The sequence below is a fragment of the Dermochelys coriacea genome, chromosome 4 (genome assembly GCF_009764565.3).
Source record: "Dermochelys coriacea isolate rDerCor1 chromosome 4, rDerCor1.pri.v4, whole genome shotgun sequence".
Lineage (NCBI taxonomy): Eukaryota > Metazoa > Chordata > Testudines > Dermochelyidae > Dermochelys > Dermochelys coriacea.
This window is the reverse complement of record NC_050071.1, coordinates 41,251,739-41,279,493: the sequence shown is the minus strand read 5'-3', so window position 1 is coordinate 41,279,493 and position 27,755 is coordinate 41,251,739. Positions and strand designations below refer to the sequence as shown.

At 39.1% G+C, this 27,755-nt stretch overlaps 1 protein-coding gene across 7 annotated transcripts in view; it reads left to right on the top strand.

Annotated features, from left to right (window-relative positions):
- PRDM5 (PR/SET domain 5) overlaps positions 1–27,755 on the top strand; it is a 148,760-nt gene that overhangs the window by 14,572 nt on the left and 106,433 nt on the right. For 4 of the 7 annotated variants that reach the window (XM_043513335.1, XM_043513337.1, XM_038401067.2 and 1 more), the window contains 5 exons: positions 12,177–12,299; positions 22,287–22,479; positions 23,802–23,976; positions 26,027–26,119; positions 26,382–26,503. In XM_043513335.1, coding sequence (XP_043369270.1) covers positions 12,177–12,299; positions 22,287–22,479; positions 23,802–23,976; positions 26,027–26,119; positions 26,382–26,503 — 706 coding nt within the window. Of the gene's footprint in view, positions 1–9,685; positions 9,787–12,176; positions 12,300–22,286; positions 22,480–23,801; positions 23,977–26,026; positions 26,120–26,381; positions 26,504–27,755 lie in introns of those variants that run through there. The other 3 variants (XM_043513338.1, XM_043513336.1, XM_043513339.1) reach the window with 2 other exon arrangements.

The window sequence follows — 27,755 nt, the reverse complement described above, 5'->3', positions numbered from 1 at the left end:
GCCAGTAGGCTTCTTGCATTTCAACAAAACTTCTTATTAGGGGAAACATGCCTCAACACATCCTAAATTCTAAGGAATGAATACTGATAAATATAAGAATAAAATTAATTAATTTCAGAAAAAGAAACATATTAATTGATACTGCTGGCTGGATTAGTAGGATATAATAGCTAGCAAAATAATCCTACAAGCCCTAGGGAAGTTAACAATATCAGTGTGGCTCCATGGAATCCAGAGGGGAGTTAAATTTTGCTGGCATAGATCCAATTATAGGAATAGGGCTTCTAACAAGAAAATCCAACCAAAAAACCCCCAGCTTAAACAAGAGAAAATTTCTTCTGTTCAGTGCATATTATTCTGCAGTTTTGATTTTCTCTATTAGTGCCCTTCAAAGTGACAATATGGGTGCTTCCTCCCTGAATATTTCTTTGCCAACCATTTATATGGAGAGAATTTTTTTAAAGTTAAGTGATTTTAGTCCTGTTACACATTAGACCCAATGATTGGAAGCTTGGCTTTTAAGGAATTTATACCCATAATCAACTTAAAATTTTAAAATTGGGCCTGGCTGAGGCAGGCAAACAAGTTCCTGTTAAATTTAAATGGAAATTGTCACTAATTTTGTTCCATGTCGTTTTCAATAACATTTCATTTTCTTTTGAATTTGTAAAGCTCCAAAATTCCCTCTTTTATTTTTTTCAGCATAGCTTACAAAATTCACTACTAAGTGAAAACATGATTTTACACAATCCAATTGTCATGCCTAAGTATTATGGTTGGCTTGTGGCTGAAGATGAGGAGGGATAGAACAACACAGGCTGATTTTTCCACCAGCTTTCACCTTATGAGTTTGGAGGTATAAAGGTTACTATACTATCACTTGTTTGTTGTGTGACAGCAGGCAACGGGTTTCCTGTTTCCCACCATGTATTCAAAGAATTATCTATGCACTTACTAAAAGGGAAATGAGGTTTAAAAAAAAATAAAAAATTAGTACTAACATTGCCAGACAACATGCTCACCACAATCAAGCTATCTGTAAAAGCACACTATGAATCAGATTCTGCATAGCTAAACAACATGAGACAGAATGCTAAAAGACAGTCTCATTATACCCCCAATCAATATAAATCTAGTGATGTGAGAACAGCAAAAGGTTCACAATTGGATGGTTTATTCAAGCCTGTGAAGGCCTTCAACACTGATTGGTTCTCATTTTAACTGTTGTGAGAGAATATATGCAGTGCAAGCACACCTATGCTCCTTCTTTGTGTGAGTTGGTTCTATATTCCAGGACAACAACTGATAGTTGTGATGTCATGGCAACTGGCTTGATTTCATTGGCCTTCATCAATTTTAAAAAAGTATACATTTGATGTCAGTTGTGTACTGAATGCCCTACAATTTGGTATCCTACAACTATCTCACTTTTTAACTACATTTCTATAGGTTACCTTCAATCAATAAGATATCCTACCTGGGGTAGACTTTAGAACACATTGGGTAGGTAAAGGCACCACGATGAAGGCCTACTAATTTAGGTTGCTCATGGAGTGCAATAATCTTGTTGCTGATGTGTATATTGAATGTATCCTTTCTTTGTAAGGCAAAAAATAAAAGCCAAACGTGTTTACTGACCACATCAATATAACCCCATTGATAGCAAACCAGAAAATGAGGTTTTTTTGGAGTTGTTCTAAAACCATTGCATGACATCTTCCTCCAACCTAGTAATGAGAGTCATGAAAAGATTCCTGATTACCAAATTTTATGATTTCCTGGATGTTTGAATGCAGGCAGTTTGTGTTTACTGGAATTGATCTGAATAAAAGTTCTATAATGTAATTTTAATCCTGCTGAGTAGCCTGGAGTTGAAAATTGGGGCCAGGAATGTAAAAAGCAGCTGAACAGTCCAAATAGATGGTTTTCCAGAAACTCTGTAGGGCAGTTATAGGTTGCTAAGTTAGTAGCCATTTACTTGGACCAAGTGTAATATGAATACATATTTTAATGACTACTAAGGCAAAATTACTTTAAAGTGTAAATCTGTGAATCAAAATACTGCATTTTTGGAGAGGACACCTTTTACATATGACGCTAAGAAGGAAAATGCTCTACTTTTTCATAGATTGGGTAAATATGGACATTGACAGAACATGTTTTCTCACTGTGTCACATGTGATCTTCGCCTCCATTTAGTGGGATCATCTTTTAGAAAATTCAGGGGAAATATAGTCTTTCTGCTGAGCTCACCTGAAAAAATATTACCAAGACATGTTTCCGGTGTTGCACCATATGTAGTGGTTTATAATGTGGTCTCTATTTGGTCTGTGATGAGAACAACGTTCTGAGTGAGCTTTTTTAAAAGGTCAAACTGAGACAGAACTATACGTCCATGTTTTTCTTTGGTCTTTGTAAAATATAGTACTTTAAAGAATTTCTGTGTTTGAGTGATCTGCAGTAATTTTGTTAAATAACTTTGAGAATATCAATATTTGTTATATATAGCAGAATGTCCTTATTCTGCCTGCAATTCCTATGCGACTTGTACTCTTTTGAAAAAGTCAAACATTTACACTTGCTCATTCAAGAGACTCTCTGAAGGATTGTACAAGAACATCCTGGATTCAGCTGTCAAATTCAACTCAGTAAAAGCTACAGCTTGCAATTTATTATTGAAGCGTTAAGGGGGTGAAAAAAATGTAGGTTAGGTAACCAAGTAGTTAGAAATAATTTAAAAAAATACAACTCAAACATTTTTCTCTAAGGTCATCAGTCTCTTGGACTAACTACATGTCATACTGTTTAGATGCAACTAATTTTTGATGATGATCTGTGAAAGAGAGCTTTGGCCTCATAATTTTAGGGCCACACAAACGCCCTGATGGAATTAATATATTCATATGCTGAAGTCCCTCTATTATATTATAATCAAAGCATGGCAATTTTTAAACTTTGCTTTATTTGCCCAAAGGGAAAATAAAGGTAGAACAGAATACTGTTTGGGTATCGTATTATTTTACATAAAGTAGCCTCCCAAGGTTAAAAGTTAATGTTACCCCCAGTATTTGTTTTCTGCAGGCTGTGTGTGTGAGGGGTGAGGGGAGAAGGTGCTCTCTTGCATATGTTTTTCTCATTTTCCCAAAACCAAGCAAGAGGCTTTTCATTTTGAGTAATGTTGGAATATGGCAAACATTGTTTTAATATTGATTTTTGGCAAACATTAATGCAGAGAGGACTGGAAGGACTTAGTCCTTTCCAAAATTCCTGACAAACCATGAAGAAATGTTGGTCAGGGTAAGCTGGCACATAAATACACTTTTATAGCAATGAACATTATATATTTTAGGTTTGGCTTCTGTCTATCTGCCAAGATAATGCTTTAAATTAAATATGAGAGGGGCAGACATATGCTAGAAATCAGTCTTTTTATGGGAGCTACTGCTTATGTTTGTTTATATTAGAGACTGAAACGACCTTTTTGTTTCTGCTACTTACTCTCAGCACTGTTGCAGTGACAAATTGGTTACAGTTATAAGACCTGACTTCCATTGACTTTAGTGGGCTTTGGATCAGACCCATAATGTTTCTGTTCAAGGTATGAAAAATTGAAAGTTTTTAATTTAATCTTTGGTAGAATTATATTATCTTTCCTGCTAATCAGAAATGTGGGCTAGAATGGGAGGAGTGCCCTTTATACACAATGCAACAGCTCACAATAGTTCTGAGATTTCAAAGAAGAAAAAAAATCTTGAACTGAAGCTTGTTCTGTTTTCTTGCTCAGAGATTAATGCTTGCAATGTCAGTGAAATGGGATTCAGCAATGTAGTGCGCAGTTCTTCTGCGACATGATGGAATCTTCTTCTGATGCTTTTATTCTTTAGAGAATTTTTACATTTAAGACATCTTCTAAAATGGTTTGATTTAATGACTCTGTAGGCAGCTTTGTTTACTCCTCTTTCCAGAAATATTCTTTGTCTATTTCCCCTGCCATTCTCACAATCATGCACATAAATGTATGTGCCTGTATTTAAAATTACCACCACATCCAAGCTCCAACACTGGAAGTAGTTTCCAGTTGTTTTTCCCCTTACCTGATTTTAATTTTAACTTTCAAATTTTGGCATAAATTTTGAATCTTGTAGAAAAGCTTTTCAGTGGGGTTTTATGGCCATCCTAATTTGATCAGTAACTTTCTTATCGCAGTTTTTCATCAGTTATTTAGTATAGATTCATGTATTTTATTAAGTGTTTGGTTTAAGCTTGATTTTTATCATCCTTACTCACTTTAGCTCTAATAAAAGATATTGACTTCAGTGGTTTTTGGAACAGGCCCATTGAGTAGCACCTTGCTGCACATTTAATTGAGTGATTTCTATGGGACACCACTCGGAGGCGGTGTGGCTTGTGGTGAATGAAGAATTAAGCCCTTAATTATTAAACGTCTTTAAAATACTAAATGTTTTCAAAATGGCTTTAAAAATCAGGAGTTGATTGCATTAAGTGTTAGTACTCCAATTTAAACTTTGTTATAGTGGATCATACAATACATTTAAGAGGATCCTTATACATCGGGCCCTGCCAAATTCACGGCCATGAAATATGTGTCCCAGACTGTGAAATCTGGTCTCTTCTGTACTTTTACCCTGTACTACGCAGCTTTCACAGGGGAGATCAATGTTTTTCAAACTGGGAGTCCTGACTCAAAAAGGGGAGCTGTGTGTGTGTGTGTGTGTGTGTGTGTGTGTGAGAGAGATTTGCAAACTTATTTTAGGGGGGGTCACGGTATTGCCACCCTTATGTCTGGGCTGCTTTCAGAGCTAGGCAGCCAGAGGGCGGTGGCTGTTGGCCGGGCGCTCAGCTCTGAAGGCAGCTCCCTGCCAGCAGAAGCACAGAAGTAAAGGTGGCAATACCATACCATGCCACCCTAACTTCAGAGCTGGGCAGCCGAAGAGAGGCAGCTGCTGACTGAGCCCAGCTCTGAAATGCATCCGATGAAGTGAGCTGTAGCTCACGAAAGCTTATGCTCAAATAAATTTGTTAGTCTCTAAGGTGCCACAAGTACTCCTTTTCCTCTTGTTCTAGCTGCTTCATACTATCTACAATAGGAGTTCTGGTTTTTTTTAAAAGCAGAGTAAACAGTATTTTTCCTGAACTCACTGTTTATATGGAAATATAGGTCTTTGCATTCTCACTTAATAAAATCTCAAAAAATGGTCTCTGTATCCCAACTAAAGTGTTTACTGCATGCAATGCAGAGAAATGTCTGCTTATTGTCAAAGGTGGTGTGTTTTTTTTTTTTTTTTCCTTCCCTGCCAGGTGCACACAGCACTGTGTTTGCATTTGAGCTCATGTGCATATTTAAATAGTGAAGGAGAATGCACGACAAAGTCAAATAAAATTTGAAAAACCGGAGGTAACTTCATTGCAGGCTTAAGAATGCCATCCAGCAAATGGCAAGGACCATGCTGTGGAAAGGCGTTAAAAGCAGCTTGGGCGTTATTATTTAACTCTTTGAAAATTTGCATCTGGTAGCTTCTACAGCTGCAGATGTGTGTTTTCTAGTACTTTTTGTAGCGGTACTGTGATTGAAACATTGTTGCAGGATTCAATGATCTCCAGCTTAGTCAGAAGGCAAAAAACCCTCCTGTATGAGGTCGCAATAAGTCTCAGTTACTTCATTTATTGTAAAAGAAATTTGACTGAATTAACTCAATAATATATTTGACACCATTGTGTTGAATCTCAGATAGCTATTTTCCAGACATTAATATGAAAAGTGTTTTATCATCCACTGCACAGTATAGGTTTGAGTAGCAGCTGTGTTAGTCTGTATTCGCAAAAAGAAAAGGAGTACTTGTGGCACCTTAATTTGTTAGTCACTAAGGTGTCACAAGTACTCCTTTTCTTTTTGCATAGTGTAGATATCTTCATACATTTTAGATGTGTAATTATTTATAATGCTCTACTAGCATATTACCTAACTGCCACTGATACTAGAACATGAGGCTCCACCTGTCTGCAGATTTGCCCTTCTGTTTAGAGGGCTGCAGGTGCAGAGGATGGGGATCTCTCTCAGTTAAGCTAAATTAAATCCATTCTACTCATTCATGGAAAGACTTTTCAATCAGAGCAATGATTTTACAAACATTATTTGATTGCTGTGTAATAGTGAAAGCGCATGTTTTTTGGCCCAATTATTGAGTTCCATTTCTAGCTCTGACACTGACTTTCAGTGTGACCACAGGCTCATCATTTAACTTTTCAGGGCCTCATTTTATTCATGGGTAATATTGTAGATGCCTGAATACTTATTTACCTCACAGGGGTCTTGTGAGATTTAAAACACTTTAAGTTTGGCCTTGTTAGGAAACCATTTTAAAAAAGCATTTCAACTGAAATAATTGCCAACAGTTGTTTGAATCTTTTTTTAAAATCCTTTCTTGATGGACTACGAGTTCAAATATCACTTGCTGATTTTCAGGAATTGTACTTAAAACTGGGCATATCATTTTGCTGGACACAGACTAGACCCATTATTACCAAGCTGGAAAATATAATTTCAAACATATGTAATGATTCATGCAGTCAGGTATTGGGACACAGTTTACTGGCAAGGTAGGGAACATGAACATATTGCCACTAGCAATATAAACGTTGTCGTCTTTTAAATAGGCTTTTTACAATCTCTTATGGATGGCCAGTATTTAGATATATATTTGGGGGTGGAGAATAGGCAATGCTGCGCTGTTAGACTCTTTGCAAAAGGCTCCCTGAAACACATCCAGCCTGAGTCTGTGATGCATGTGAGTTTCCCTGGTTAAATATTCTTTTCCCCTCCAAAAAAAAAAAATCAATCCATTGATTCCATACAATTCCTTGTTGACAATAGTAGTGGCGGGCGGATTCTCCTGTAGCCTCTACATGTGGGGTGGTTGGACGTATAGGGAGCACATCACTTCTGGTCATAGATTCCAATGCCAGAAGGGACCATTGTGATCATCTAGTCTGATCTCCTGTATAACCACAAGTCATAGAACGTCTCCATAATAATACTTAGAGCATATCTTTTAGGAAAACTTCCAGTCCATGACCCTTGGTAAATTGTTCCAATGGTTAATGATCCTCACTTTTTTTTTTTTTTAAATAGTATGACTTATTTCCAGTCTGAATTTGTCTAGCTTCAACTTCCAGCTATTGGATGATGATGTAACTGTCTCTGATGGATTGAAGAACCTGCTATTAAATATTTGTTCCCCATGTAGATACTTATAGACTGTAATCAAGCCACCCCTTGATCCTTAAAGTCTTGTGTGGGAGTCTCATTGGTGGGTGGGTGGGTATAGGGGCCTTTGAAGCCAGGAAACCGTAGTTTGTGTAGAAAGGGTTGGGGAGAGGGTAGTATCTCCTAGCTGCTGGGGATTATAAGTGGGAGCCATTTTCTGCTGGGCGGTGGTGGGGAGATGGCAAGTGTAGGCTCCATGTTCCCTTCTGGTATTGGCTCTTGAGGCTCCAAAGCCTGCCTGCCTGCCAAGCCCCAGCCTGATGAGGAGAGAGGCAAGCTGCCATCTGCTGCTTGGCACCATCTCCTGTCTTGCTTTCTCACTAGCACAGCTGGAGCAGCTGCTGTGATGGGGGTGAGGTACTGAAATTACATAGTACGTTTCTTATGCTTTCCTAATAGCACTGGTGGGGTATGAAGGAGGGGAAATCCCTTTGCTACAGTGGAAGCAGCTGTGGCAACTATGACCACACCTGCAATACAGCATCTGTTGGAGTGGCAGCCATCTTAGTTCTATCCCCTTGGATGGCTGAACATCTGAGCATAGGATTTTAGCACATATCTGTGAAACGTGTCTTTGAATGGCTCCTATTCCCCCAAACGTAATTTACTCCTGTGCTCCATGATGACACCACTAGGCCTGGGGGCCAGTCGAAGGATGTTAGTGAAATGATTCTTGGAGCTATACCCCAAACTTAATTACTGACATTTACAGTGTCTGCATTTAGGTTCCCCATGCCTCAAACTGTAGAATTGAAGTCCAGCTCTTTGTTCCTTGTGATTGATTTGCATTAGTTTACAGTTTTAGGGCTGTCTTTGCAAGGATAAGATCTGGAGGCATTCTTTTATAAAGAAGTTATTTTCTTTCATGGGGCTCAGAGGCTAGCTCTGTTAAGAAAGGGCTCATATTAGCCCCCGCTGGCTCATCAGTGGGAACAGGGGGTCCGTAAATGTCACTTGTCCAGTCCAGTGTAACATACAAGGTTTTGAATAAAGAAAAGGAGTACTTATGGCACCTTAGAGATTAACAAATTTATTAGAGCATAAGCTTTCGTGAGCTACAGCTCACTTCATCGGATGCATTTGGTGGAAAAAACAGGGGAGAGATTTATATACACACACACACAGAGAACATGAAACAATGTGTTTATCATACACACTGTAAGGAGAGTGATCACTTAAGATAAGCCATCACCAACAGCAGGGGGGGGAAGGAGGAAAACCTTTCATGGTGACAAGCAGGTAGGCTAATTCCAGCAGTTAACAAGAATATCTGAGGAACAGTGGCGGGTGGGGTGGGAGGGAGAAATACCATGGGGAAATAGTTTTACTTTGTGTAATGACTCATCCATTCCCAGTCTCTATTCAAGCCTAAGTTAATTGTATCCAGTTTGCAAATTAATTCCAATTCAGCAGTCTCTCGTTGGAGTCTGTTTTTGAAGCTTTTTTGTTGAAGGATAGCCACTCTTAGGTCTGTGATCGAGTGACCAGAGAGATTGTGTGTGTGTGTGTGTATATAAATCTCTCCTCTGTTTTTTCCACCAAATGCATCCGATGAAGTGAGCTGTAGCTCACGAAAGCTTATGCTCTAATAAATTTGTTAGTCTCTAAGGTGCCACAAGTACTCCTTTTCTTTTTGCGAATACAGACTAACACGGCTGCTACTCTGAAACCAAGGTTTTGAATATATTTTTCTTGACTTTTCCTGTTTCACATCTGTGTATTTAATGCAACCTTATGTCTTTATGAGGTGAAAAAAAGCAATAGAAAATCTAACATGTCTTCAAGGGTTTTATGTGATTATTTTGGTCAATAGTTTCCTTATGTGTTAAATCCTTGATGCACATTCACCATCTCTTCATGCGTTGGCAGTCACTGAGAGTGCCCAACTGAGATGATTGTAAAACTGAGATGAATATAAATTCTTCCAATATAATTTGAGGATTAAGCAAATGAAAAAACAAATTAAAAGGAAGATAGAAGAACATATAGCTTTTATAGTAGGAACTTGATTGTTTCTCTTTTGCAACCTAAGTCAAGATCTGATGAAAACCTTTCTAGGACCAGCTTTGTGGGCCTACCTCACTCCCACTTTTGTTAGTTATTGCCAAAGCCATTAGTTTGTTTTTAATTGCTCAAAGATGTAAATCTGTGCTGTTAAACATTTTCATACAGAGATTGTGTTCTGTAGCTTACATATTTAGAACAGTGTGGGCATAGCAACGTAACTATTGCAGTGCTCACTTACGGCTTTCAGGTCTTTTTAGGCTGTGAGTACTACATAAACTTGTGCTATTGTGGAAATACAGAGCTTTCCTGTAAAGTTTTGATTATGTAAATTCCATCTATATTCTTAATCCAAGCAGACATATTTTGTCACCAAACCCCCCATATGTGTTTTTTAGAATGGGGAGTGAAGAATAATGTAGCAAGTTGAAACTACAGGTGGAAACATGGATATTTGCGTTCTGCCAACCAGAGTTGGAATGTGGACGGAACACCAGGTATGCTTATGTGGAAAAAAGTGCTATGGAATCTTTAGTGATCTCTAATAGCGCTTGGTTTTGTAGGATGATAACATTTCATGCACTGTACCTTCTGTGTGTTTCTCCCATCCATATACTGACCAAGCCTGACATGAGAAAATCAAACAAGATGGCATGGTTACAGATCAATAAACCTTGGTAGAGAGGTTGATTGTTTTTTTTTTTTTTTTTTTTCCCCATCACTGGCATTTTAAGGTGGAATGAGTAGGACGATCACTCATTCCTCAGGTGCACGTGTGCAGGTAAAATGTACCTTTCATGATACAGTGCAGTCTTTTTGAAGTAGCCCCTTCACTTAATGAAAGACTCATTTCCTTCACACTCTAATTTAAATAACTTACAGCCTTTCCCCTGAATACTACATTAATTTAATTTGATTTTTATCATATCCTCCACTGCTCAGGTGAAAGTTCAGCCAGGTATAATTTAAGATTGAATGGTGAGCATTGGGGCCACATATTTATACTTTCTGTCAAGATTAGTATAGAAAACAAAGCTTAAGGAAGTAAAGGGACTAAGAGGAGATGCAGAGTATGTTTGTACATGGGCCTGACTGAGGAAAAGGCCCTAGAAATGGTAGAAGACACAAATACAATTGGAGGATTTGAGAGATGTGTTACAAGAAGAATATGACTTTATGGAAGGCATTTGATACGTTGGTGGGAGAGATGAGATTCAGGGGGACAGAAGGCTTCAGCTCAAAGGTGGGAAGTAGTTGGAGATGCAGAACGGGACAGAGCTAGAGAGGTTGATTTGTGATGCTATGGGCAGGATGGGATTACCTAGAGAGAGAATGTAATGGGAGAACAGCAAGGGAATCTAGAGTGATGGCAACTATGGGAAGAGGGGAGGATGAAGAGCTACTAAGGGAAGAACAATATGGCAATAGGGGGGGGAAAAAAGCTCAGGGAGGAGGAGAATGAGATCATTGGTGCTGAAGGCATCTCACCAGTGAAGGGACATGAGAACAGAGATATGTTCCTTTAGATTCTCTAGAAAAAAGATGATATTGGTGGCCTTGGTGAGGTAAGTGTCAGTGGAATAGAAAGGTTGGAAGCTATATCAGAGGGGATGAAGAAATGAGTTAGAAGAGGAAGTCTGCTCAGATGCCTTGGAGAATAAGGGGAGGAGGGAGATTAGGGGAGAAATCAGGATAGACAACGTGTATTTTGTAAGTAGATGGGAAGGAGCCAGAGGGAGGTAAGCAGGCATAAAATAAATTGGTAGGGAGGGGACGAGAGAAGGAATGAGTGGGACAAGAGACAGAAGGAGGCCAAAAAACTAAGAAACAGTAGGCGTGAAATCTTGGCATCAGAGATATGTGAGGGACAATGTTCCCTCTAATTTTCCCCACACATTTGTGGAATGAATTTTATGTGCACTAATATGGAGGTGATGTGTGAATAATAAAAATTATGTGGTGGGGATGAGGCTGAGGGGTTCAGAGTGGGAGGGGGCTCACGGCTGGGGCAGAAGGTTAGGATGTGGGCTCTGGGGTGGGACCGGGGGTGAGGGTTTTGAGGTGCAGGCTGCCCTGGGGCTGTGGTGGGAAGAGAGGACTCCTCACTCCCGCCCTCTCTCCCCGCAGCAGCACCTGGGGTGAGAGGCGCCTGTCCGCACCTCGGCCCCTCCAGGGCTGGGGCCACGAGATAGGCACCTCTCCCCTGGCTGTGGCAGGTCTGGGGCTGGGGGAGATGTCGTCTCTCTCCCTGCCGCAGCCATGACTGCCTGCACGGCACTAAATAGGCTGCTGCGTGGCCACGCAACTTAGAGGGAACTTCGGTGAAGGAGGCAAACGAAGGTGGAGTGGGAGAAGAGGAGGATGGAGTATCAAGGGCGGAAGAGGAAAGTGCCCTCTTGATTGTATCGTTTTTGTTTTTTTTGAAACATTTGGTAAGATCCTAAGCAAAGAAGGAATAGAAAGAAGTGTATTTGCGGAGAGTCAGAGAGAGAAGCTGATGGGTGATGGAGGCACGGGTGTCAGTCAGGAAACAGATGTGCAGTTCAGTAAGGAAGAGATTGAGAACAGAGAGAGTAGACATAGTGGAAGAAGCTGACACAGTTGTTGGAGTTCTGAGTACTACATGCACTGTGAGATCTCATAAGCAGATAACGCATCATGTGCCTGAAGGTAAAAAAAAAAAAAAATGTTCACCAATATCTGAGCATATGTGCTGAAAGCCGGATTCACCTGCCAAATACCAGGTGAACAGGATACTTAAAATGTCTTTATGCTTGTGTTTTAAAACATACAACAAAAATTAATCCAGCACTTCAGATAAGATTTAATCTTTCCCCTTTCTCATTTTTCTGGTGTTCATTTTGTTCAATGGTTTTTAATATTTCAGGTTCGAGGGAGTAAAGGTGAGGTCCTTTATGTTCTGGATGCCAGCAATCCACGATATTCTAACTGGCTGCGTTTTGTCCATGAGGCACCATCTCAGGAACAAAAGAATCTGGCTGCAATCCAGGTAAATTTGTTGAATTCTTACTGTTCACTTCATGTTGTTTTAATTGAGCTGGCTGCATTATACAGCAATGTTTAAATAAACCAACTACACAAACAAAATATCCTAAAAAAGAAAAGGAGTACTTGTGGCACCTTAGAGACTAACAAATTTATTAGAGCATAAGCTTTCGTGAGCTATTGCAATTGCATCCGATGAAGTGAGCTGTAGCTCACGAAAGCTTATGCTCTAATAAATTTGTTAGTCTCTAAGGTGCCACAAGTACTCCTTTTCTTTTTGCGAATACAGACTAACGCGGCTGCTACTCTGAAACCTGTCAAAATATCCTAAGAAAGTGTTAGGTTGTATAAGTAATTGAATAGAAAATTAATATTGAAAGTATTATACCATTTGCAAACTGTATACCCTCACCTTGAATATTGGCTTTTGTTTTAGTCATTCTGTACCAAAAACGGGCAGAAATGGAAGGAGTTGAAAGATGGGTGACTAGAATGGTTAGAGGCATGGAAAGACCCCCACAGTAGGGGAGATTGAAAATATTGGGAGTGTTTAAGTTTGTGAGGAGACAGAGTGGACATGATAGAGGTATAGGAAATAATGACAGGTAAATTGGGCGCTCGTATTTTCAAGTTATAGGTCTTTGGACGTCATCAGTAATGATGTACTAAAAATCCCAGATGTTTTACTGATTTGTTGTAACCTAAGGCCCCAGTACTGCACTTCATATATGTGTTTAACTTTACACAGTGTGAGTAGTCAGAGGGACTACTTTCAGTGCATAAAGTTAAATACATAAGTCTTTGCAGCATTGGCGCCTCCTTTAATGTATAGGATGCCAAAGCTCTGACATTCGGTGTAATTAACAAAAACCAACCCATACTCCTTTTAATATGGAAATGTTTTGGTAGTCGAATGTTTTTACTGTTATGCAAATTTTGGGCCAGTTTCTGTAGTTACTCCAGGCACTGGATCAATGGGAGTTCTGTTTGTGGAATGGCTCTGGTAATGGAACCCTTATTTATTATTAAAGCTAAATACAACATCTCCCTGTATAGCCTTTGTGACAGACTGACAATTTCCTGAATGGACTTTATTGAATTAAGTTAAACCATATTGAATTAGTCTTTGGAGTTCATTGAACTAAAAATGTAATTGTGTATGTATTGTTGTATAATTGTATGTATTTCCATGGTAAGGGTAAATGGGAGAACAGCAGGGGGACATTAGGCAAATTCACTCATGTTATCTCCATAGAAGCCACTCCCGGGAAAGGTATGCATCTACTTGTTCAAACTGGATTCTCCAGGGACCCACTGACAAAGAAGGTTTTTGGTTGAGTAGCCTGGTGTTTAAACTGGCTCAGGGCTTTCTTCCTGGTCCAGTAAATGGACAGGGCCCCTAGTCCACAGAGAGCCCTGATCTTAGGGTACGGTTGGAAAGACTGAGCCTGCCAGAATTCATGTTAGGGTTAAGGTTAATTCTGGTAAGTTTATTAGCATGTGTGAAGGTTTATTGTTTTTAATATGTGTTTTTCTGTAATGCTTTTAAGCTTAAGAATAAAGTAGGCTTGCATAGGAAGTCTGTGTGGTACTTGTAGCAGCTACAATTGTTATCCATCTCTAAAGAAAAAGCAAGCAGGTGTCCTGGGGCAACCTGTTTGTGCTGGGAAGTACACAGTGAAGGCAGGGAACTGTGCAGCCTGAAAGCACCCCTGTCAGAAGAGGGCGAGATATGGGTCTCCACTCAGAAAGGCAATGGTCAGGGAATTGGAAACCTGAGAGTGGTTGCCCTTGCTGAACCACTGAGGGTAAATACGGGTGTGGTTGCCCTGAACTGTGTCAGCCTTCATAAACCTACTGCAATGATACTCTGTTAGGCCATGTTTTGCAATCATTGCAAATAGGACACTTCTTAATTTACATCAGCAAAGTGATTTCAACTTTAACTCCAGTTACTTAGCTGCTGCTGCTACTACTACTAATTCAGTTACATTGCTGAAAAAGCAGTAAAACAATTAAAACATTAAAATCATTCATAATACAGATTATCTGTATCAAACACAAGAGAATCCTAATCTTAATAGTTCAATTGAATAAAGTGGAATATGCCATCATAATTACATAGAGTACAAGGCTAATTTTCTAATTAACAAGAGAAAATGGAATATTTAAATTCAGATGGGGTTCCAGACCTCTTGTTCTAACTGGCACATTGTAATTACCCTCATGAAACGTAGAAATTCCCATAAGGTTAACCTCTCAAGACATTTTATTGTATGAAAAGGAGGGGTTCTTGCGGAGTTTGTTGGGATTATAAAGCTATTACTGGATTTTAATTTTGTGTCTCTAACCCATTGTTCAGTTTTCAGATTGTGCTGTGGGTAAATGCTCTAATGATGATTTTCATCACCTCAAACCATATAGTTAGGAATAAAGATTTGTTACTGGTACTTAAGATGAGCTATAAAATATAAGAATACTGATGATTAGAGAGCAAAGATGTCTTGGGGCAGAATGCTCTCTTGGTATCAATCATCATTGCTACAAGCTTATCCTAACGTTGATTGCAAAGGGTACTTTACACTAACTTTTTTTGAAGTCCATTACAAATTACCAGAAACCCAAACAGATACTAAATTGCATCTCCCTTCACTGACAAAGCTTGTCTTTAGGTAGAACTTCTTGATCTAGACTGTGGAAAAACCACAGAACCAGATTCTGCCACCATAATTATTGCAGAGAACAGAATTCAGAGTAGCAGCCGTGTTGGTCTGTATTTGCAAAAAGAAAAGGAGTACCTGTGGCGCCTTAGAGACTAACAAATTTATTTGAGCATAAGCTTTCGTGAGCTACAGCTCACTTCATCGGATGCATTCAGTGGAAAATACAGTGGGGAGATTTTCCACTGAATGCATCCGATGAAGTGAGCTGTAGCTCACGAAAGCTTATACTCAAATACATTTGTTAGTCTCTAAGGTGCCACAAGTACTCCTTTTCTTATTGCAGAGTAGTATCATATAAGGCCCTACTCAACATAAGGGTGTCAGAATAAGCCTATCAGTCAGTTCAGTGTTTGTTGAGCAGTTCATGGTCTTGGATTTAAAAGGGGATCAAGTGTGTATATGTCCCCCACACACAAATAAAATGAACCACATCACTGAGTGGACTGGAATATGTTCAGAAGAATAACTCATCTGAGATGCTTCTGTTGAAGGATCACACTTAAGAGCACTGATATCTAGGTTTTAAGATTTGTACAGTGTGCTTCCTTTTGGCCATATAAAGGGAACTTACTGGGCTGAAGATGCATTTTTTTGAAGTAAGCTGGTTGTGCAATGTACCTGATTTGATAGCTCAGGTAAAAGCTGTTCCTGGTATTGCTGGAGTTTACGATTCTGTAATAAAACAGGATGCTTAGATGCTTACTCCTTTGAGTCCAACAACCAAAAAATATATTTCTAAATAGTTGTATCATAACTAATACTGGCATAAAGAAAAGGCGTACTTGTGGCACCTTAGAGACTAACAAATTTATTAGAGCATTAGTTAGTTAGTCTCTAAGGTGCAACAAGTACGCCTTTTCTTTTTGCGAATACAGACTAACACGGCTGCTACTCTAATACTGGCATGCGAGCACTAGGAACAGATTGAAAGGTTGAGGTTTACTTCTGGATGTACCAATTTTCATTTCTGTGTACTCTATAAACCTGAATTGAATTGTGGGAGGCTTTTCTCACTTATTCCATTAAATGAGCTTGTGATAGAGGAAGTGTGGTCTGTTCCATTACCCTGAACCCAAAGAGGAAAAATTCTACACAGAAAAATCTCAGTAGACAATTGAGTTACAACTTTTAACCTCTGTTAGTATACAGCTATGGAGTCATTGCTCGTGGATCACATTTATCTGGGCAGATCTTCATCAGTTTTGTCAACAGTGACGCCTGATGCTGTGAGCTGAAATCTAGGCCATGCCTTGCAACTGGCACACATATGTGACCTGTGAAATCTAAACAGTCCATTGTATTTGTCATGATCAAAAGCAAAGGGCTGCTATTAAATATCTTATAGGAGCTCTTTAAAAACAAATTGACCTGGAAGAGTATTGTATTTTCAATATTCTTAATGCTGTGCACATACATTTATCTGTTTGCCAATTGTCATTTTATGAAACGATCTCTGCTGTAGACTACTGTGCAACGAAAGCCACTTGGTTGTTTAATGTCAAAACTATTTTATAAATAGAATCATAGCCAACCAGAGCTTTAAATTCAGATACTTTGTTCATTAACAACCAGACATTGAGGTGGTCTGGACTAACTCAGCAAACTATGAGTTAGAATAATGAAATGGCAAAGGTTAATGTGAAAGGAGGTATTTACTGTGAAGCAGTAGAGTGGTTTAAAGTCATACTTAACAAATCTAATACTGGAAGATTAGTATTTGAGAATCAGTCAACACTGTAATAAATATAGTGCAACTGGACTATCTCAGTCTAACAGGCAAGAGTGAAGCCAGGGGGTTGAGGGGGAGAACACAAAGAAAGCAAGGACAAACTGATAAGCTGCTTAATAAATTTACATATTACAGGACAGTTTTGTGAAAGTCTGAAATCTACTAGTGTCTTAACTACAAAGGCAAGATTAACTTGTTATGCAATAAAAGTAGTAAAATGAACATAGTGTTAACACTCTGGATGCTCAGAGGACAGAATTAAAATGGCTGCTTGATGCTTGCTTATTTTTTTTAGGAAAAAGATGGAATTATTTAATTCCAAGGTCATACACATTTATCAAGTTGTTGAGTACACAGCATGTTTAGTGCTTTTCAGATATTCTGTTACTTACAAAAACGAGCAAACAAAATGGGCAGCTTTGGAATAGTGAAGTAGCTATTTTTCTCCCACAGGTTTTGCAGACTATAGCTGCATTATCAATGTCGTCTGATATCAATAGGAGTTTGGGTTAAACTTGATGAGTATGTGCCTGAGAAACAGTAAAGCTGCTTAGCAGCACTGTGGCTATTAGAGAAGTCTTAAAGTGATTATCGATTTAACTTATGTAGACTTTAAGACCCCTTTTTACTGCCAGAGTGATGCAAAGGGGGCCTTAGGGTAAATGAAAATGAGGCCCCAAATTTTTATTACTCTATGACTTTCAAAAGCCTGTAGGTGGTTATTTGTCGGTCAGTCTAGCTACTGGTTAATAGCTTTGTTTGCTGAGGTACAGTGTTACAAGGTAAAATTTAAAACAAAACAAAACAAAAACCTTTTGCAATCATTACTACAGTTACCACAGTAATTTCCTCTCAATTGTTTGGAAAAACTGTTGCCATCTGGGTGGTACTTTATGATAATGCTGACTTTTTAATGGTGACACTCTTGGTCAGTTATGGGAGTTGCGGGGAGATGGTAAGATTTACCCTTTGGAATTAAAGCCCTGTTGCACAAGAACGCTTGAGCATATGTGTAAGTAAGAATGTGGGCAATCTCAATGAAGTAAATGGGACTTCTCTTGTGCTTAAAGATAGTCATATGTTTAAGTTCTTTGCTAGATTAGAGCCCAAGTGTCTCGTGTATTGTCTTTGCTTCTTGGGAGCCAAGTCCTTGATAAACTGTAACACATTTTGGCAGTCAAAGAATCAAGGTGACCTGATCTTCCCTTCTCTAGCTTCAAATGTGGTTCTGGTTCATATAAGGCTTTATATAACTGCCTCTGATGTCGGTGGGAATCTTCCCATTGATTTCAGTGGGGACTGGATCCAACCTAAAAGACTCAATCTTGCAAGATCCTGAGTATCTCCTTGAGGTGCCATTGTGCTGAGCTCCTGTAATGTCCTTTGACTTGAATGGGAACTGGGGCACTCAGCACTTCCAGGAGATGCTCAACACCTTGCAGGATTGAACTCGTGAAGATCTAATTCTGTTTAAGGCTTGTTAAATTGTTGATTTTTGATGGTTTCCTGTGGCAGTGAATGTTTTAGGTTTGAACTCCATATATGTGTTGCAGAATCCCTGTACTTTTTATGTCTTAGTAAGTCAGCCTTTCTTAAATTAATTTAAATAATTAAATTTAAATAAAAATTAAAATCTTTTAATCGGAGATGAATCCAAACTGGAACAGCAAATCCAAACATCCCTGAACTTTGAGGGGAGTTTGGATTTAGACCCAAAGTCAGAGCTAATCTTCATGACTTTGCCTCATCTGTGGTTTTTTTTGTTTAAAAAAATAAAAATTACATGCTCTCTTCTTTCAAGGAGGAAAAAGTAGGTCAGTTCTCCCATGGCAAGACCTGGGAATAGAGACTGGCATGAACATTAATATTTGCTTTATTATTGGAATGTTGGTCAACATACTTTGAAATATAGGACTGCAAAAAGCAGCATAATATCACCAAATCCATGTTAAGGATGCCTGGTATACCTGATGTGCACATGGATACGACGTTAAAGAATGGGTGCAATTATAAGTGAGGGATTCTAAAGATAGGTAGAGAAGAGGGACTTCAAACCAGCCACCCAGAAATCTACAGGCAAATAGTGTATCTGAGAAGATGAAGCATGGCATCTTGCATGGTCATCAGCAGTGTAGATGGAGCCCGGGACTTCTGGGTCTTAAAGCATGAACCTCTGTGCCTGGGTAAAAGACCTGGGTTAGCCATGACTCTAGCAAGTTCAGCAACCTCTACAGGTGTCCTAGCTATCGCTAGAGGGGGACAGAGTTCCACATAGAGTGGGTGTAGGTTAGCCAGCCTGTTAGAATGCTATGGGAGAGAACCTACCTGAGAGAGAAGAGGGTGATGTATAGAACAAGTTGGAAAATGGATATTGATTTCCACAGAAAAATTAGAGTAAAAAAATCAAAACCCAAAATATTTTTTGAACAAAAACTGAGTTAATTTGATTCAGAAATGCCATTGTGGTGCCTGCTGGGAGTTGGGGTTCCTTGTGCTCCAAATCTTATCAATGGGCTTCTTTGTTGTACTAAACTTCCCAGATGCATCACGGCTCCCATCTTGGGTAGAGGAGGCCATGCATCATGACATCACATAGCAATGTCTTAAGCTATGTGATAGCTCCAAAAGTGTGATCCATTTTTAAAGTGTACAGAGGACAGCTCGGTTACTTACCAGATCAGCAGTCGTGGGTCACCAGTGTCCTTCGAAGTTGATAGATGTTTGGCGCTGTGTGTGTGTTTCCTCTATGTGCTGCCCCAGCCCTGCACAGAAAGCTGGCACAGCAGAACTTGAGTGAATGGCCTGATGACCACAAGATTCGTTAAGAGTCGAAGGCACCCAGCCACGTTTATTGTTGATGAAGCATGGTACTAGTATCCTGCAGACTTTACCGGACCACTAATACGTGTATGCCCATAACAGTGGACCAGCTTAGTGCATGGCAGGACTTTTCATTTTTTCTAGGCCAGACAAATACGTTTTTTGAGATGCATTTTTATACCCCAATACAAACAATTTAGTACTGCCCCTCTGACATAGTTACTGCCTCCTGATGTGACTAATTATCACCCATTATCTTGTTTTACATGTTGGTTTGTTTTTAAAACCTTTTTATTACATATTGTCATCCTGACCTTATCTTTTAGGAGGGGTCATTGTGTTCCTGTTATCCTTGGGGAATGTTTTTGTACCATCCTTGATATCGGGATGTTCTGGTACCACTTGTTGTTGTGATGTGTTTGTGTGAGTTCTTTGTGACTGGCACTTTTTAGGAATGTGTATTTCTGCGATATCAGTCCTGTTCTTGCCAGATTGTGTGAGCAGGTCCTGCCTCATACCAGGGCAGTCCTTTGAAACAAGGACTTATTTTTCAGGCTCTTTTCCTACTACACCCTTGACCTCCAAGGAAATTCTGTATGTGGAGCTGCTGCAGAATAAGTCCCCATAATATGTATTGTTACCTGTACTAATAATTATTTGTCTAGCACATAGAGTGGTAGATGCTTTACAGATAGATAAGAATATAAAAGGCCAAAATTTCAACGGTATTTAGGAGACTAAAGATGCAGATGTCTAGTACAATTTTCAAAACCACCTACGTGCCTAAAGGTTGATTTCAATGGGAGTTACGCATTTCGGTGCTTTTGAGTTTCCCATTTGCCACCTATTTGCATCACTAGGTGTCTACATTCTTTAAAAATCTGGTCCAGAACCCTTGCCCTGAAGAATTTTCAATTTAAACAGGCAACAAGCAAAGGATGGAGGAAGTTACTGCAATTGAATGGTGTAGTTTAAAATATGTCTTGTAGTCCACAGTATTTGTATGTTTAGTAAACTTCAGTGGGAATACAATCTTTAAAGGCATAATACCAGACCCTTCATATGAGTGTGTTAGATGCTTGGTGTGTGAGCAAATCATATATTTTACTTTGTTTGTGGGTGTGTTTTTTCTTTGTTTTCTAGTGGCATACTTTCCCCTATAAGAAACGGGTACATTTCCCCTACATGTGTAAAATTGCCTTGCTTTTAAAATGTGCTGTGCTGGACAATGATATAAAGACAGCATCTGCCTGTCTTGCTGACAATGAGTGAAGAGAGCCCTTTTTACCTTACTTCAGATCAAAGCTACAGAAGATATTTTTTTTAATTTACATTGTAGTAAATTAAAGTTCTCTGAAGTACATGACAGTGTCATATAAAAACCAGCACCCTCCTAGATGTAGGCAAGAGTTAGGACGGTAAATGGATAGCTATCTAGATTGCACTTTGAAATACAGATCTTGAAAACACAATGTGTAATTAGATTTCTTTTCAAATGCCATCACTCATACAAGGGCAAAAAATGACGCTGGTCCTTGAAGACTGCTGCTTCCATCTAGTTTATTGAATTAAATAGTTTTCACTGTTGTATGAAAATTACTTTTTAAATATATTACAGACCTTCTGAAGTATTAGAAATACTATATTCCTGTTGACAGTTTAAATTAATCTTAGCATATTACAAAATTAAAAATCATTATCTTGTCCTTGTGTTATGATGCTTCCTACAATCTAGAAATACTGTAAAGAAGGTTCAATTAATTTTACTGGATGTTAATCAGATAAGCATTAAGATTTATGACAGCACTTGGAAGTCTTCATTAAGTAAACATGATTCTCCTTTAGTTGCCTTGAGTAGCACCCAAAGCACTTGGCTTATGTACAGCAGAAAAGGCAGCCTAGTAGATCAGCGTGTGAGGAGACGGCTGCTTTTGTTAAATGGCTATATTATATTTATACACATACTATCTATCTAAGCTTTGGTTAAGTAAACACTGTTCATTCCATATGCTTCTGGAGATGATTTTAGGGCTTTTAATTTTTTAAACTAGATACAGTATCTGGGCTAGAACTTCAGTTAGTATGAATCGGCATAGCAACAATAATTTACACCAGCTGAGGATTTGACTTTAAAATTAGTGTGTGAAAGTGTGTATTAAGAGTGCGTCTGTTGTAATTCTATAGTTTAAGCTTATGATCAGAATAGAAAGGCTATTCAATAAGAAGGCTGGAGTCTGTGGAAAATAGCGCTATGTAACCATGTAAGCGAAGGCTTTATTATAATGCATACAGACACACAAAAGGGACATAGCTTGGGTTGCACAGGCTACTTTCATTCCAGTGTTTCCTAATTTTTGAGTGCTTCACTTTCCAGCCCTAAAGTTCTTGGTATGCTGAGGATGATGGTAGAGGAGGGCAAAGGGTACATCACCTTTACACACCCTTATCATAAGCCTATCCCTTAGAGGTTATAGATCATCCTCAGAGGATGTTCCAGCATCCAAGCCTCACCCAAGTGCAAGGACCCTCCATCCATACACCAGGAGAGAAAGCTGAGAAGGGCTATGCCAGCTGGTGCCACTTGGAGAATTGACTGCGTCACCTGAATCCTCCAGTAGCTATTTAAGCTGGCTTTGTGCCAGTAGGATCCAGGACTTGGCTCTAAGGTTTTATTTTTCTGTCCTGGTGATTCATGGCTTGTATTTACTCATTGCAATAGGAAGGTGAAAACATTTTCTATCTGGCTGTTGAAGATATTGAAACAGATACAGAGCTGCTGATTGGCTACCTTGATAGTGACATGGAAGAAGCAGAGGAGGAGGAGGAGGAAGTGATCCTTAACCAAGAAGATGAGGACAATAATAATAATAGTAACAACAGCAATAAAGAACTACAACAAGCTGGTGAGAAAGGTACAGATGAGACCTGCGTGAGAACTAAAGTAGCCTTTGTATGTTGAAAACAATATCAAAACAAGGAAACCAAAACTTCCGACTAGTGAGAAAATGAAGATGTCTGTACACATATTTTACTCAGTTGTGTGGCAAAACTGAGGGCCCTGTCCTCAGCTCCCTTGTGTTTGTGGAGTCATTTACTACCTCCATTGAAAGAGAATGCGAAATGGTTGTAAAGCTACTAGAGCAGAATGATTCACTGCTGCAAATGCCAAAAGTGTGTAGAGCACTGATGAAGTGGGGCTTGACCTTTTATATTACCTTTTACTCCCTGTTAGTAAAGGCAACATAGCAGAAGGAGAGTGAGCTGGATTCTGTTCTTTATTGTGGAGCATCACCAAATTTCAGTAATCTGCACAACCATACTGAAGGGAATGAGATTGCATAGGCAGAACTGAAGGCCGAATTTGGCCTGCAGACCATTGATTGATGTGATGATGCACCAAGAAGGAAGGAATCCAGTTTGTTTGCAAAGTTGGAATTTAACAAAAGTAACCCTACTTGTCCTGGGATTTGGTATGGATAATCCTTTGAGAAACAATGGACCCACTGTGCTTGGTGAATCCCATGAGGCCATTTTACATAGTCTATGATTCTATGAAAAGGGACTATCGGGGTTGGAAGGGACCTCGGGAGGTCATCTAGTCCAACCCCCTGCTCAAAGCAGGACCAATCCCCAATTTTTGCCCCAGATCCCTAAATGGCCCTCTCAAGGATTGAACTCAGAACCCTGGGTTTAGCAGGCCAATGCTCAAACCACTGAGCTATCCCTCCCCCCAGACTAGGACCTCACTTTTAAAGTAAAAAGAAAGAGTACTTGTGGCACCTTAGAGACTAACAAATTTATTAGAGCATAAGCTTTCGTGAGCTACAGCTCACTTCATCGGATGCATTTGGTGGAATACAATCATAGGGCCCAATCACATCAGCCACATCACCAGAGGCCCGCGCATCCACCAATGCGATACATGCCATCATGTGCCAGCAATGCCCCCCCGCCATGCACACCGGCCAAACTGGACAGTCTCCACGCAAAAGAATGGGCCCTATGATGGTATTCCACCAAATGCATCCGATGAAGTGAGCTGTAGCTCACGAAAGCTTATGCTCTAATAAAATGTAGTCTCTAAGGTGCCACAAGTACTCCTTCTTTTTGCGAATACAGACTAACACGGCTGCTACTCTGAAACTTTTAAAGTAATCAGTAATATAATTGCCTAGAAACTATACCTATACTATGGTTTTTGTGGTTTTTTTTTTTTTCTCCTCCAACTGTGTAGATTCTCTGAGCTGCAAAGAGGACCACACATGTCCAAATTGTGAATCCAGTTTTGCCAGCCAGGAGATCCTAGCTGAACACCTTCAGACGCTGCACCAGAAACCTAGTGAGGAAAAGGAATTTAAGTGCAGGAACTGTGGAAAGAAATTCCCGGTTAAACAAGCCTTACAAAGACAGTGCGTACACACGAGTGCTTTCTATAAATAACCCTTTAAACCAATCAGTAAGCTTAGTCACATCATTAACTACAGTTTCTGTTGCCTGCAGCTTTCATGCCTCTTTTTCAATGGTGGTGTGATTTAAGAGGCTGGAGTTGCACTAAATTTCATTGCCTTTAGTAATTGAATTAGCCTTTCATACTTTGCCCAGTACATTCATTTTTGAATATATTGACTTTCTGTACTTCATACAGTGATTTAGTTTGAATCACTAGTGCCATTAATATTTAAATAATTGGTGCCTTTAGGAAGGCTGGCATGGGGGGGAAAAGGCTGTGTAATTCATGTACTGTATTGCATATCAGAGCTGTTTTGCTATGCTGGAACTTTCGTCTACATCAGTGGACTATTTTATCAAGGAGCCTCATGGAAAGAGATGGCATCTCCGCTATCTCCAACGGGTGACATTGTGGAATTAGAATAAAACTTTGAAGTAGGGAGATGAAGATGTAAAAGGACAAAGAAAGATGAATAAAAAACACTTCATGTTGATTTAATTGAACCTTTGTGGGCAGAACAAAAAATAAATTGAAACATGAAAGAGGCAAGATTTTAAAAGCAAATCGCTTTCAGTTCTGTCCATTATTGTGTATATTTATCCTTAAGTCATGTACAGTATACTTTACATGAAAACTTTCCTAATCTAATTGATATTATCCTGAGTTTTTTCTTCTAATACACAATGCTTGTAAGTAAATCAAATTGTAAATGAAATGGATGTACCACTTTTTTTATTGTAGATTAGTTAGAGGGTACCCTATTTAATCTAATTGTTTCATATCAGAAAAAGAGTAAAATATTACATAGCCACATTAAACTGTTTCTGTAATGAAGTGATCTGTTTTGACGTAGATATCATTAATCTCAAATGATTCTCTTACTTCTAAGCAAATGCTCTGTGTGCTTTTCTGGAGTAGTATTTTGTAGAGGGAACAATGTTTTCAAGCAAAAATAAACTTTCATCCTTCTAATCTATAATTTGGCATTTGATTTGTGCTAGGTGACTAGTTAAATTTATTTAAAAACTAGGTGAAAGCCTATCCTGTCGTCTGTGTAATTTGCAAAGAGTGAAAAAAGCCGAAAATGGCTGAGAACTTAAAAATGGGATGGTAACAGACTGTGAATCTCGGTGATGACTGAACCTGATTGAACAACTTTTCAAAATAAAAAAAGCTCTTAACCATGCTTTTAGCTCTTCCCATTGATTCAATTGACAATTGTGGGATCTTATTATTTTTATTTATTTAAAATAAATCACTTGCGGAGAAAAAGACAAGTGCATTGGTAATTGAGAATACCTTTCCATATTGTACTATGGCCCCAAACTTTAGCCGTGTCAGTCCCAGGATATTGGAGAGGTGGATGGGTAATATCTTTTATTGTACCAACTTCTGTTGATGAGAAAGACAAGCTTTCAAGTTTACACAGAACTCTCTTTAAGGTCTGGAAAAGGTAATCAGCATGTCATAGGTAAATATGAAGTAGAACGTCCAAAGATGAGCGTCAAAACTTAAATTCATAACTTTGCTAGTCACTAAAATCATGGACTGAATAGAGACACTAGATTTATTAGTGTCTAGGCTTATTACAACAGTTAATCTAATAACAACCCCCATAACACTCCTAAGCTGCTTTCACACCACCTTTCTTTCCCTCCTTTGATTGGAGGGGTGTAAATGGGCCACTTTACCTTGAATGGTCCCATGAAATATGTATTTACTTATGCTAAACAATCTGCTCAGCTTGTATTTAGCTGTGACACTCTGAGTATGTCTTCCAGATCGGAGGAAGAGCTCCATGTAAGCTCGAAAGCCTGTCTCTCACTAACAGAAGTTGGTGCAGTAAAAGATATTACCTCATCCACCTTGTCTCTCATATTTATGCATGAGAGTAGTCCCAGTGAACAAGAGTTTGTAAAGTTACTTGTGTGTTTGCAAGATTGGGCCTGTCTTCTCTGTTACAGTCAAAATGTTGTTTGCCTTATATTTTGTTTCATCTTTTCCCCTAGCGTTCTTCAGTGCACAGAGAACGTCAATCCAGGAGACACCTCGAGAAGTTTTCAGTGTTCTGTTTGCAATACGTCCTTCAGCTCAGAGTCGAGGTTTTGTGTCTGAGTTACTGGAGTGCTGTCATAGCCTTGCTGGCCTCCCTTTGCATGTTTGCTTTCAAGCTTATTAGTTTATGTGAATCCTAACAGTGAAAGAAGTGAAATACTTTCATTCCTACCAGCTCTCTGTAATGCATGAGGTGGCCCTGGAACTCTGCTGCGTGGCATGTGTTAAGCTCAGAGTGCTTGCTTTGAGTCTGTGTTCTCTAGCTATGTCTTCATGTATTATTTTTCCTTTGCTGGTTATCCAATGTAGTTATGAGCAGCACAAAGAGGCATGCAGAGGGGATGCTAGATTCATATGCAAGGCTGATAGCTGCGGGAAGAGGTTCAAGAGTAAGGACGCGCTGAAAAAGCACAAGGAAAACGTTCACACTGGTAAGAAATGATTGAATATGACATTTTTAACAGGATTGCTGATCTGTTGCCTAACAGACCACTTTTTGTTCACAAACCAAAGCAAGAACCATCTTTCATTCCATTTCAAATGGAATTCTTGGTATATTTTCATTTAGTTGCATATCCTATTTCTGTAATGTTTTGACTGGAGTAAAATTAATGTTACCTTCCCACTTCTTCCAAAGGCTGTGGATATAAGTAAGTATATCGGGAACAAAAGAAATCCTAACAATGGTAAATGGCCATTACTAGAAGGAGATGGCAAAATTGTTAAAAATGATGGACAAAAGGCAGAATTGTCCAATAATATGTCTGTTCTGTATTTGGAAGGAAAGAAGATGATGTACTCATCTCTGATGAGGATAATAAACTACTCCTGTATTCATTAGTAATTCAGGAATATGTTAGCATTTACTAGGCTAGACATTTTAAAATTAGCAGGCCCATATGACTTGCACCCAAGAGTCTTAAAAGAGGTGGCTGAGATGTCTGGCTTCCTGGTGTTAATTTTTAATAAATCTTGGCACGTCAGGGAAATTCCAGAAAATTGGAAGAGTGCTAATGTATGCCTAGCCCTTCTCAATATTAGCAAGATGACCTGGGTAATTAATTATAAATCAGTTAGCCCAGCATGAATCCTGATCAAAATTGAAAACTGATGCAGGATTCAATTAATAAAGAGCTAAAGGATGAGAATATAATTAACATCAGTCATAGATTCATAGATACTAAGGTCAGAAGGGACCACTCTGATCATCTAGTCCGACCTCCTGCACAGCGCAGGCCACAGAATGTCACCCACCACTCCTATGAAAAACCTCACCCATGTCTGAGCTATTGAAGTCCTCAAATCATGGTTCAAAACTTCAAGGAGCAGAGAAGCCTCCCTCCAGTCAACCATGCCCCATGCTACAGAGGAAGGCAAAAAAACCTCCAGGGCCTCTCCAATCTGCCCTGGAGGAAAACTCTCTCCCGACCCCAAACATGGCAATCAGCCAAACCCTGAGCACATGGGCAAGATTCACCAGCCAGATACCCAGGAAAGAGTTTTCTATAGTAAATCAGATCCCATCCATCTAATATCCCATCTCAGGGGATTTGGCCTATTTACCCTGAATATTTAAAGATCAATTACTTACCAAAATCCCATTATCCCATCATACCATCTCCTCCATAAACTTATCAAGTAGAATCTTAAAACCAGATAGATCTTTTGCCCCCACTGCTTCCC